Source organism: Camellia sinensis, chromosome 13 (genome assembly GCF_055761805.1).
Source record: "Camellia sinensis isolate YWXY chromosome 13, ASM5576180v1, whole genome shotgun sequence".
Lineage (NCBI taxonomy): Eukaryota > Viridiplantae > Streptophyta > Magnoliopsida > Ericales > Theaceae > Camellia > Camellia sinensis.
Genome location: NC_138973.1, coordinates 26946773 through 26959422, shown reverse-complemented (window position 1 = coordinate 26959422; position 12650 = coordinate 26946773). Strand labels below are relative to the sequence as shown.

Genomic DNA, 12650 nt, shown 5'->3' with positions numbered 1-12650 from the left:
ACCAACTCAATGTCCACCCATCCGCCAGACCAGTCATTCAGCGCACACGCAGATCGGCACTCCACCACGCCGAAATAGTGGCGGAAGAAGTAGGCAACCTGCTGGAGGCAGGAGCAATTAGAGAAGTGCACTACCCAAGATGGATCTCCAACACAGTCGTAGTACCAAAGAAAAATGGCAAATGGCGAGTCTACGTCGACTACAAAACAGTCAACAAGGCATGCCCAAAAGACAGCTTTCCTCTACCGCGGATAGGTCAACTGGTGGACCTAACGGCGGGGCACAACCGACTTAGCTTTCTGGATGCATACAGAGGCTACCACCAAATCACCATACATGAGCCAGACCAGGAGGTCACATCCTTTACAACTCCAAGAGGACTATACTATTACAAGGTCATGCCCTTTGGCCTAAAGAACGCAGGGTCAACATTCCAACGGATGGTCACCAAGATGTTTGAACCATTGTTAGGCAAAACAATGGAGGCATACATCGACGACATGATGGTCAAAAGCAAGGTTGAGAATGACCATCTCAAGGACTTAGGGGAGATGTTCGAAATCTTGAAGAAGCACAAGTTGCGCCTCAATGCGTCCAAGTGTGCATTCGGAGTAGGATCTGGCAAATTCCTGGGCTTCCTCGTGACCAACCGAGGTATAGAGGCAGACCCCTGTCAAATCAAGGCAATCCAAGATCTGGAGAGACCAAACTCAGTAAAAGAAGTGCAGCATCTCACCGGCATGGCAGCTGCACTCAACCGGTTCATAAGCAGGTCGTCAGACAGACTACGACCATTTTTTCATGCCTTAAAAACCAAGTTTGAGTGAGATGAAGAATGCGACCAAGCTCTGGAAAGCTTGAAGGAGTATATGTCTTCCCCACCACTGCTCGTTACCCCAGTACCTGGTGAAGAACTCTTCTTGTATCTGGCAGTCTCTCAGCACGCAGTTAGCGCAGTGTTGGTTCGTGCACAAGGAATTCAACACTTGCCCATCTATTATGTCAGCAAGACATTGCTGGGAGCCGAAACAAGGTATTTGCCACTGGAAAAACTAGCATTAGCTTTGATGATGGCCTCCAGGAAATTGGCACACTACTTTCACGCCCACACCATAGTCGTCCTCACAGCTTTCCCACTAAAAGCTTTGTTTGAGAGGGCGAACTTTTCTGGGCGAATTTTGAAGTGGGCAGTAGAGTTGGGACAATTTGACATCAAGTTCCAACCCAGGACCGCAATAAAAGCCCAATCTTTGGCAGACTTCGTCGCAGAGTTTACTCCAGGAAGTCATCATATCTACCCAGTCGACCTAACTAACATAACCGAACTAGGGACGGAAGTTGACGCTGGAATAGCGCAACCCCTAGTAGAAGGTACTCAGTAAAACTCCAAGGCAGACCAGACTAAAGACAGCAAGGAAGAAACAAACCAAGGCTCACCAACAGTACAATCAGATGGCGAGGGGCGGACAACAAGCATGGACCTTGAAGAAAACACCATTCTAGACCCCACGACATCATCTGACCCCTCTACGTGCTGGAAGTTGTTCGTTGGAGAGATGTGGAAGCTCTTTGTGGATGGAGCATCCAACCGGCATGGTGCAGGGCTTGGCATAGTCCTCATCTCCCCAGACAGCTTGGTTATAGAGCAAGCAATCAACCTTGGCTTCCCAGCATCAAACAACGAAGCGGAGTATGAAGCGCTTCTCGCAGGACTCAAATCAGCATGCTACATGAAGGCCACCGAACTAATGGTTTACAGCGACTCACAGCTGGTGGTAAATCAAATTTCTGGCGACTATGAAGCGAAGGATGATAGGATGGCCAAGTACCAAGAGTTGGTCAGAACAGAGATCAAGAAATTTGAAGTAGTAAGGATAGAGCAAATCGGCAAGGAGGAAAACAGCAGAGCAGACGAACTAGCAGGTTTCGCCTCCATGGCAGATACCTCCATACCTCATCCACTACTGATCGACTACCTACCTAGACCAAGCATAGAAGACCCCGAAGCAGAAGAAGTATGTTGCACAGAACTAGGCCCCTCTTGGATGGATCCCATCATCCTGTTCCTAAAAGACGGCATCCTCCCAGAAGAGAAAAAAGAAGCCAACAGAATAAGAGCGAAATCGCAGCGATTTTGGCTATCTCCATCATTTGCATTATACAAGAAGTCATTCTCAGGACCTTATCTAAAGTGCGTTCATCCCAGCAAAGTGGAAGCATTCTTGTTCGAAATACACGAGGGGGTGTGCGGAAGCCATCAAGGGGGAAGGTCGCTAGCTTACAAAGCCATTTCGCAAGGTTATTGGTGGCCATATATGCAGGCAGACTCAGAGAAATATGTAAAAAAGTGTGAAAAATGTCAGAAATTTGCACATCAAATACATCAACCAGCTAGAGTACTCCTACCATTGACTAGCCCATGGCCGTTCGCAATGTGGGGCTTGGACATAGTTGGACCACTGCCAACAGCGCCCGGCGGCAGGAAATTCTTTATCGCAGCAACAGACTACTTCACAAAGTGGGTGGAAGCAGAAGCATTGGCAACAATCAAGGAAAAAGATGTAAAGAAGTTCGTTTGGCAGAATATCATCACTCGGTTTGGCATACCAAAAGCCCTAATCTCAGACAATGGCACTCAGTTCGACGGCAGAATCTTCAGAAGCTTTTGCGATGAGTACAAGATAGAGTTCTACAATTCTACACCGGCATATCCTCAAGCGAATGGCCAAGCTGAAGCATCAAATAAAGTTGTTTTGGATGGACTTAAGAAAAGATTAGAGAAGGCAAAAGGCAAGTGGGCGGACGAACTTCCTCATGTTTTATGGGCCTACCGCACCACACCTCGACGATCAACAGGAGAGACACCATTCTCCTTAGCCTATGGAATGGAAGCAATAATCCCACTGGAAGTTGGCCTCCCCACAATTCGAAGCGAAAATTTTGATCCAGACCTAAATGAAGAAGCCATAGTGCTAGAACTCGACCTTGCGGAAGAAAAAAGAGAAAGGGCACTGGTTCACATTGCTTCATACCAAAGAGAGTTAATTAGAAAATACAACAAAAAGGTGCATCCAAGACAATTCAAGATCGGCGATTGGGTACTGCGCAAAGTAATGGGAAACACCTTGGTACCAGGAGATGGCAAGTTAGGGCCAAACTGGGAAGGTCCTTACAAAGTGGTTGGGTTAGTAGGCAAAGGGGCATACCACCTAGAAGACAAGGACGGCAAAGCAATCCCTAAGCCATGGAACACGGCCAATCTCAAGTTATTTTATTTTTAGCTTCTTTCTTTTCAAACATATGTAATTCTCTCTTTCCTCAATAAGACAATCAATTCTTTTTCAGCATAAGTTGTTCTTTGTAAAAGTTAGTTTTAGTACAGACAGGAATATCGCAAACCTTTTATTCTATGTTAGCTAAAAAAAAAAAAAAAAAAAAAACAACTAACTTAGAGGTTGGCTGGAATAAACCAACACCCTTCCTAAGCCCAGGATAAGGATCCAGGCTGCAGGACATTTGGTCGGAATAACCAAATACTGTTCTAAGTTAGCTGAAAAAAAAACTAACTTAGAGGTTGGCTGGATTAAACCAACTCTTTGAACTCCTCAGCCGAAGTATGGGTATGGCTGAAGAATGGTTGGCTGGATTAAACCAACTCTTAGTACTCTTCAGCCGAAGTATGGGTATGGCTGAAGAGCGGTTGGCTGGAATAAACCAACTCTTAGTACTCTTCAGCCGAAGTATGGGTATGGCTGAAGAGTGGTTGGCTAGAATAAACCAACTCTTTGTACTCTTCAGCCAAAGTATGGGTATGGCTGAAGAGTGGTTGGCTGGATTAAACCAACTCTTTGTACTCTTCAGCCAAAGTATGGGTATGGCTGAAGAGTGGTTGGCTGGATTAAACTAACTCTTTGTACTTTTCAGCCGAACTATGGGTATGGCCGAAGAGTGGTTGGCTGGATTAAACCAACTCTTAGTACTCTTCAGCCGAAGTATGGGTATGGCTGAAGAGTGGTTGGCTGGATTAACACCAACTCTGAGTACTCCTCAGCCGAAGTAATGATGTCGGCTAAAGAGTGGTTGGCTGGTAAGCATAAGTTAGTCCGAACAAACAAAAACCAAAACCGGAATAAAAGTTCAAACAAAATTCTCATTCATTGAAAAGCAAGTACAGGGGGGCATAGCCCGGTTACAAAGACAAAAAGTATCAAAAAAGAGAAAAAGTGAAAAATCAAGAAAAAAGATCTTCGATTTCGGCGTCAAAGGCAGCATCGGCTTCAACATGAAGACCGGTTTCAGGCGGAAGGTCGTTCTCAGTCGCAAGAGTGGTTTCGGTCGGAACCACGGTTTCACCTGGTTGTTCAATAGTTAGATCTTCCACCATGGGCTCCGACCGAACTGCCTGATCTACATACACAACCGGAGTATCCTCAGGGGCAGAGTCTTCATCAGAGTCTGAGCCCTCAAGAAACTGCTGTTGCATGGCATTTGCATATTCCATGAGGGAGTTCGGTATAAAGTAGGCTGGAGGGTTGAAAACCTCGGTCTGTGGATCATGACCGAGCTTCTCAACGGCTCCCCTCCAGCCGCACTTAAAGAACAGATCCTTGGCGGCCCCACACTGTTTGACATATATATCCTCTGCCTCCTTAAAGCCTTTCTTTTCGGCCTCTTTTGCGCTCTCCTTCGCCTGGGATATTTCGGCATCTTTCTTCTTTTCAAGCTTTACCAGCTCGCGCAGGTGCTTGTCCTTCAGAGCAATGGCAGCCTTCTGCTTTTCGGCTTCGGCCGAACTAACCAGTCCGGTCAGTCTGCCGATCTCACCTTGTAGCTCGGCCATTTGCTTTCTGGCCTCCTCTAGCTCGGTCGCTTTTGCTTCAGCCTCTGCCGCGGCTTGCCTTGTTATTTTCCTAAGCTCCAGCACTTTCCTATGAGTGATTTGGTTTTTCTGAATGGCTTGACAAAGCAAAGATCTCCCTTTAGCCGAAGTAAAAGTTGAAAAAAGAAAAGTAGACAGAGAGGCGACTGAAGTCACTTACCAGAATCATGGATTTTGTCGTTGACCGGATGGCCTTCAGTTCGGTGTTCAGTTGTTTTTGGTGGTACTCCATGTCTTTGGGGAGGCACACACCCTTGGCCAGATTGAAGGCCAACTGATGGTCTTTTTCAGCAACAATTGAGTCCGAGGCTTGGATGTCTCGGTTGTTGAAAGTAAGTTTCGGTGCCCAGCAACCGGACGTTCGGTCAGAGGGCTCCGGTTGGGGGCTCGGTGGTAAGCTCGGTGGAAGAGCAGGTTCTTCTTCATCAACCAAAGTTTGCTCGGTTTCGGCAGTCCGAGCTCGCTTGGTTCGGCGGGAAGAGGACGGCTGTTGAGGGGGGAGGGCCACAACAGCAGGCTGCGATTGGCTGGGTGGCGTTACTTCGGGCCTGGTTGTCTTGGTTAAAAGGACCCTGACTCTATTCTTTTTTGCCATCTCTTCTTCAGCTGTAAGTGGGACTAGTCTAATCTCGGGCAAGGATGGGTCCGGTTCTGGGGCGTCTTCAAGAAGGAAGTCAGTTACTCTGGCTTTCCGGCGACCGCTGTATCGGTAGGTCGGCTCGAATTGCAGCAATTTGGCCCAGCTACGTTCTGGATATCGTAGTGCGGCTCGCAAAGTTACAAGGTTTGGATAACTGTATAAGGAATGAAGGTGGGCAGAATCTGCAAGAGAAGAACTGTTAGCTCGGTTGATAGACTAACAAACCGAAATAAAAAAAAATGCAAGAAAGAAGACCGAAGTTAAATTACCGGGCTCTCCTTTTTTCTAATTTATAGGTCGGCCAGGAATTTGGGCTTGAAAATCCTCAAAGTTCCTAGAGACCCAGAAAAAATCATCGTCGTTTAAGTCTTTGTCCGGTGTATATTTAATTATCTTCTCTCGGCGGCGACGTATTCTAAGATAATAAACCCACCCATCTTCTTTTGAGCCGATGGAATATTGATGGAAGATTTCAGCCAGGCCAAGGTTTAGTCCGGCTTGGCGGTTCAGTTCGGCTATTCCCATAATGATGCGGTAGGAGTTAGTAGATAGTTGGGTTGGGCATAGTCTGGTTTGCCTAAGGAACTCGCAAATCAATGGATGGACTGGAAACCGTAGTCCGGTTTCTATAATGGATAAAGGAGTGAAGGGGACGAAGCCTTCATTGTCCCAAGGAATGACGTCTTTTTCGGCCAAGACCAGATGGACGTCATCAGGTATTTGGTAGTCTTTCCTGAATTCGGCTAGGCCGCCCGGAGTATTTACTAGGTATCTATACTTCCCCATCTATCGTATAATTTACGAATAATTTATATCGGTGAAAAAAAGTGTGCTCAGTAGCTCGGTTGAGCGCACGCAAGAGTGCCTGGGTAACCTAAGTCTGCAAAGTAGAAAACACAGGAGTTAAGCACAGATCATTGGACCATGCTACAAATTAAAAGCGAGGTAAAAGAGTCCTACTTCGGCTTTATGGACAGCTTCTATCTCGGTTCAGCAAAATGCTTGGTAGCTCGGTTTGAGTAAGGTTCTTATTAGCCAAATCTTGGTAGGCATATCGGCATACTGGCCTTGGAAACAATTTTTGTTAGACCGGTTCATCGTCTAGGGGTAGCTTTCTGAGTTCGGTCTAAAAAACTAAGAAAGTTGGTTCAGCCCCAAAGGCCTAAATCGGTTGAACTAGGAGTTTTGTTATTTCGGCTGAGCCTCTAAGGGCAGCTTTCTGAGTTTGGTTTAGAAACTAGGAAAGCTGGCTTAGCCCCAAAGGCTTAGCTCGGTTGAAGATCGAGGTTCCTTAGTTAATAAAGTCAAACTTCGTTCGGTGGGATTATCCCGGTTAGAGTTATTCAAGAGTTGATAACCTACTGAAACTGTTGTTTCTTCTACAAGTTCTAGTTCGGTTATTTGCTAAAGTAATCTACCTATATAGGACAAACAGTATCCTAGTTCGGTTGCTACATGATTTTGGATCCAAGACTAGTTTTCTACAGAATAGTTCATACACGCATGAGTTCTACTAATTTTTTCATGGAGGTATAGAAGGGAAGCAGAAAAGGAAGAACATGTTTTGCAAAAATACAGTAAACAAAATGCATAGAACAAATACAAAAGCAAAAACATGGAAGGAAAGTAGATTTGCTTACCAGATTAAAGAAAAGGGGACTGGAGATGAAAACAGTAACAGCAAAAGAAGAACACGAACCAGGTTAGAAGAGCAGAGGCGCGAAGAAAGGAAAGGGTGAAATATGTGGGTGAATGATTTGTTTTGTGAAAAGGGAGAGAGAAAGAGCGGGAAACTGTTCAAAATTTTCGTGGTACGAGGGCGGCGTGACAGCTGCCCACAGCTTATCAGAGCCTGCCACGTGTCATTGGAAAGTGAAGCGTTACAGTCAGTGATTGAAGAGACGTTTTGACCGGACAAAAATGGCCTGGAGTGAAATAAGCTCGGCCAGAAGGCTAAAGGGATTTTTTAGCTCGGCTGGAAAAGCTTAAAAACGTTGGCTCGGCTGGTCACTAGGTAATCCCAATCATGCTGTGCAGATGGAATTAAGGGGCAATTGAGAGGGTAATTTTTGGTGAAAATTGGGTCGAGCTATGAGATGGACTTTATGGCCCAAAGTGCGAAGGACTGGGTAGAAAGGGCCGAAAAGTTACTCCGGCCAATAGAGATGAAGTTACTCCGGCCAAAAGAGATAAAGTTACTTCGGCTCAGGAATTGTAAAGCTACTTCGGTTTTTGACCACTTGGAGTTAGTCCGGTCTTCGAGTTAGTCCAGTTATGACGTATTCCGGATAGCTCGGTCCTAGCACACCATGGTTCATACAAAGGAGAACCGAGATAAGGTATAACGAGCGACAAAACCGAACCAATGATAGTTCGGCTTATTCTGCGGCTGTGCATAGCCATGGGTATTTCGGTCAAATGGTAGTTCGGCCGTGGTAAAAACCATCCCACTTGGTTTAAGCAGTGGGAGGTGTAACAGGATAAGCATTATCCTTTAGGAGTATGAATCCTAGGAGGACTCTGCATGGAGAAATAAAAGTCCTACTAGGATTGGGCCACTCGAAACCTATAAAAGCTCACTAGCATCACCTTGGAGGAGGTAACATAACACAACATACAATTTTGCTTCCTGAATACATTGAGCTTTGTCTATTTGTCAAGTTTTCTGACTTAGGCATCGGAGAGGTTTCCGGCACACACCCGCCGGCTAGCTCACGTTTGTGTTTTCAGGTGACAAAGCGACGTCGTACGGAGGAGCGTGGACTTAGTCAACAGGATTATATGAGGAGAATTATTTCTTCCCCGTACAATAATTTAAATCATTTATTTTTTAAAATATATTGAATAAAACATATTTATAAAAAATCAAATGGATCGAAAATCAATAGGCCATTGAATTGTATTTGTATTTAAATAAATAAACAACAAATGTAATTTGAAATATAAAATTTAATACAAATGTAATTGATGAACATGTCATTGATATTCAATTAATTTGATTTTTTATATATATGTTTTATTCAATTTACCTTAAAAAAATAGTTTGGAACATCTAAATAAACCTCAAAATGGGCTCTGTTAGTCGCATAACAGCCATAATTCCATGTTTTCTTGGATAAGTCTCCAATTCCAACTTATTTACATTTTGGCCTATTTTGAGAGGTAAAAAAAAATCAAAATTATGACTTTTTATAAAAAAAAATTTAAAATATATAAAAAAATAATATGATCAAAAATAAGTTAATAAATTAATAAATTGATATTTTTTTTCTTAATCGCCAAAATAGACATTTAAATCAACAAAATCAGATAGTAATAGGTGCTCGGTTTCTATTCCCAGAATGTAGCCATAATTTTCTCTAGATTTTTTCACTTTCTCTTTCTATATAAACATTTCGCTGGCGTTTCCATCAATCTTTGCATGGCTGTTACATTCACGGCCTCAAGATTTTCTCACGACCCAAACACCACAACAAACCCATAAATCAACCCACACTCTTTGTTCCTCTAAAACCCTTCTTCCGTGAACGATTCAACCCCATTATAGTCTCTCCCTTGCAAATTTGCAGAAGCAATTCTGTAAAAAATCCCTCTTTTCTTCTCCCAATTCTTTTCTCAAATCAATCAATGGCTGAACCCAAGAACTACATTACATCCCTAGACCTCAAATCACACAGCAAAGCAGGGGATCTATGGATCTCTATACAGGGCAAGGTCTACGATGTCTCCGATTGGGCCAAAGATCACCCAGGTGGTGCTCTTCCATTGCTGAGTCTCGCAGGCCAAGACGTCACTGACGCGTTCGTTGCTTACCATCCAGGCACTGCTTGGCAATATCTCGATAAGTTCTTCAATGGGTTTTATCTCAAAGATTACTCTGTTTCTGAAGCGTCCAAAGATTACAGAAAGCTTGTTTTCGAGTTTTCCAAAATGGGTTTGTTTGAAAACAAAGGGCATGGTGTTTTTGTTTCGTTTTGTTTCATGGCAGTATTGTTTGTTGCGAGTGTTTTGGGTGTTTTGTGTTGTGATAACACTTGGGTTCACTTGCTTTGTGGTGGATTGATGGGGTTTTTGTGGATTCAGAGTGGTTGGATTGGGCATGATTCTGGGCATTACCAGGTTATGCCGAATCGAGGGCTCAATCGATTGGCTCAGATTCTTACTGGGAATTGTCTTGCTGGGATCAGCATTGGTTGGTGGAAGTGGAACCATAATGCTCATCACATTGCTTGCAATAGCCTCGATTTCGATCCGGATCTTCAACACATTCCATTCTTTGTGGTATCTTCGAAATTCTTTAACTCAATTACATCTCATTTTTATGGAAGGAAGATGACTTTTGATCCCATTGCTAGGTTCTTAGTGAGTTATCAGCATTGGACATACTATCCTGTTATGTGTTTTGCTAGAATTAATCTGTTTGCACAATCTTTTATGTTGTTGTTGTCAAAGAGAAAAGTACCCAATAGGGGTCAAGAGATTTTGGGGCTAATTGTGTTTTGGATTTGGTATCCTCTGCTTGTTTCGTGCCTACCCAATTGGGGAGAAAGACTAATGTTTATCATTGCAAGTTTCGCGGTTACTGGCATTCAACATGTTCAATTTACTTTGAACCATTTCTCAACTAGTGTTTATGTTGGTCCACCTACTGGAAATGACTGGTTTGAGAAGCAAACAGGTGGGACACTCAACATAGCGTGCGCTTCTTGGATGGATTGGTTTCATGGTGGATTGCAATTTCAGGTTGAGCATCATTTGTTCCCTAGATTGCCTCGATGCCAGCTTAGGAAAATTTCACCCTTTGTCATGGATCTCTGCAAGAAGCACAATTTGCCTTACAATATTGCTCCATTCTGGAAGGCGAACGTGTTGACAATTAGAACTCTTCGCAATGCAGCCCTGCAGGCTCGTGATCTTGCCAGTCCAATCCCAAAGAATTTGGTTTGGGAGGCTGTCAACACTCATGGATAATATTGCAACATGTTTTTGGCTATGATATATTATCTCAATTGTTTTCCAAGGTTTATCATCCTTGGTATTACAAGAAAATAAAATCATATTTGTCATTGCCTGGAGGTTTCAGTTATTTGTTTGTTTGTGTGTAGTTCTTTGTCTTCTTGTTTCTATCAAAACACAACAGCTAAGAGTTTGGTGGGTTGTGAATTACAGAGACCAACTACATCCAATGTTCGAATTTAGTGGTCCACTATGTGCTTTTTGCATTATAGGTTCTAGTCTTTCTCTATATATATTGATTTTGAGTTAGGTTGAATTTTTGTTTGTGTCTAGGCGAAAACTATGCAACATTTGATATTTCTTGTTTTCAATCAATTCCAAAAGATAGTTTGAAGATGTATCTCTCTCTTTGTGGCTGTTGTATTGCGTAGCCTGATATATACGGTATCCATCTTTTCTTGCTCTATGATGTGATTGTTTTCAACTGTTTTTACCTCTGTTTTCCAAAGCAAAAGTATTTTTAGTATTGGAGATTTGTTGGACTATAAAAACAACAGCAGCAGCATCCATATCTTCATTTCCAATTAATCAGTTATGTAGAATTTCCAGTCATTTTGAATTTTGTGTCTGAAATCCATAGGTGAGAACTTGAATTGTACAAATTTGCAATCTTTTTCACTAGTTTGAAGCTAAATTGTTCAAATTTTGTTATGGATTTAGAATTAGTATTGGGGGCTTTCATTGCTCGAATTCAAATCTGTTAACACACTAACATTACACTTTTCATTGATTGATTTTTTTTGAAAATAAATGTGGGACCATCTCACTCATCCACCAATGGGAGTGTGTGTATTGTTCACATTAGGTGAACAAATTTGCACTTCTAGAGCCGACATAGTTTGAATTATCTCTCTCTCTCTCTCTCTGCTGAAATTGTGAAAATAAGAGAAGGTTCAATTTGTCCCACCCCGTAAAATGTCTGTTCAAATGGATTTTTCTTTTTAATTTTTTTTTAAAGATAAGTTCAAATGAATTTTAGAATATCAATCAACATTTTGTGCAATAATGTATGAGCTTAAAAGTGACAAAGACGAACCTACTGCCCTCAGTTCAATATTTGTCAAGAAATTTGGGAGCTAATGGAAAAGAGTTGCGAGTGTGACCTACAACAAATCTGGCTTGAGGTTACGTGTGTGCTGATATTCTTGCAAAAGGGCCCTTGGTATGGATGTTGGCAGTGAATATCTGGTAGATGAGCCCTCTGTTTTGGCTATGGCTTTAGAAAGTGACATATGGGGGATTGGTTCCTCTTGTAGTGTTATTCTGGAGTATTGGCTTCTGCCCTGATTTTACCAAAAAAAAAGAAAAAGAAAAAAAAAAAAGGGTTTTGCTTGCTGCCCATGTTATACACATTTTTGTAGGATATGCATTGTATTCTCCACTTAAATACAAATACAATAAAAGAATTATGAAGTCAAAACTTGATTGAAATGAAATTAATGAAAAGTTGGACAAACAGAAAGGAGTGTTGTTTTTTTGTTTTTTGTTATGATTTTCCATAGTAATGTTATACGGTTTATCCAGTAGGTCAAGTTAAAATTGAAATAAAAAGTTATTAAAATCACAATTTAAACTATTGAATTACCACAACGAGACCATTATGGAGTGATTCAGTACAGAGATTCTTGATCCAACGCAAGGGGAAGTGGTAGTAGTGAAGTGTATTGTCATTGATTTTCAATTTTTTTAAAATATCTACTTGGAACAGGGATGTGCTTTCGTCAGGGAATTTGAACTCAATAATACCTCTATAACAGAGGATTGTAGCTTTCAATTCATGTTATTTTTACCAAATTGATTCTCAGTTTGTTTAACATTTTTTAAGATATGCCGTAAAATGAAACAATAATGATAGAGAATTTTAATTTTAAAACTCTAAAGAGAATTATAATGATGTGATAAGAGAAAAAATAAAAACAAAAATATAGGCTCACACATCACATTACATATGGACTCCACGCCTTACTACATTACTAGAGATCTTTTTATAGCTTCAAAAATAAAGCTCTCAATCTTTATTCAAAATGAAAATGACATAATATTTTGTTATCAAATCAATGAAACAAGTTCATTTAGAAGGAAACGTTTTTTTATCATTGAAAAGTAAAAAAATAA

The 12650-nt window shown here is 41.9% G+C and overlaps 1 protein-coding gene across 1 annotated transcript; it reads left to right on the top strand.

Moving 5' to 3' along the window:
• The first annotated feature begins 8843 nt into the window (after nucleotides 1-8843).
• LOC114319212 (acyl-lipid (9-3)-desaturase) lies at nucleotides 8844-10875 on the top strand. The gene has a single exon (XM_028266220.2). The coding sequence runs from the start codon at nucleotides 9147-9149 to the stop codon at nucleotides 10488-10490; it is 1344 nt and encodes a 447-aa protein (XP_028122021.2). The 5' UTR covers nucleotides 8844-9146; the 3' UTR covers nucleotides 10491-10875.
• Nucleotides 10876-12650: the final 1775 nt, after the last annotated feature.

Bases quoted from the DNA above. Each gene is read 5' to 3' on its own strand.
- LOC114319212 (XM_028266220.2), top strand. From the start codon at position 9,147: ATGGCTGAACCCAAGAACTACATTACATCCCTAGACCTCAAATCACAC.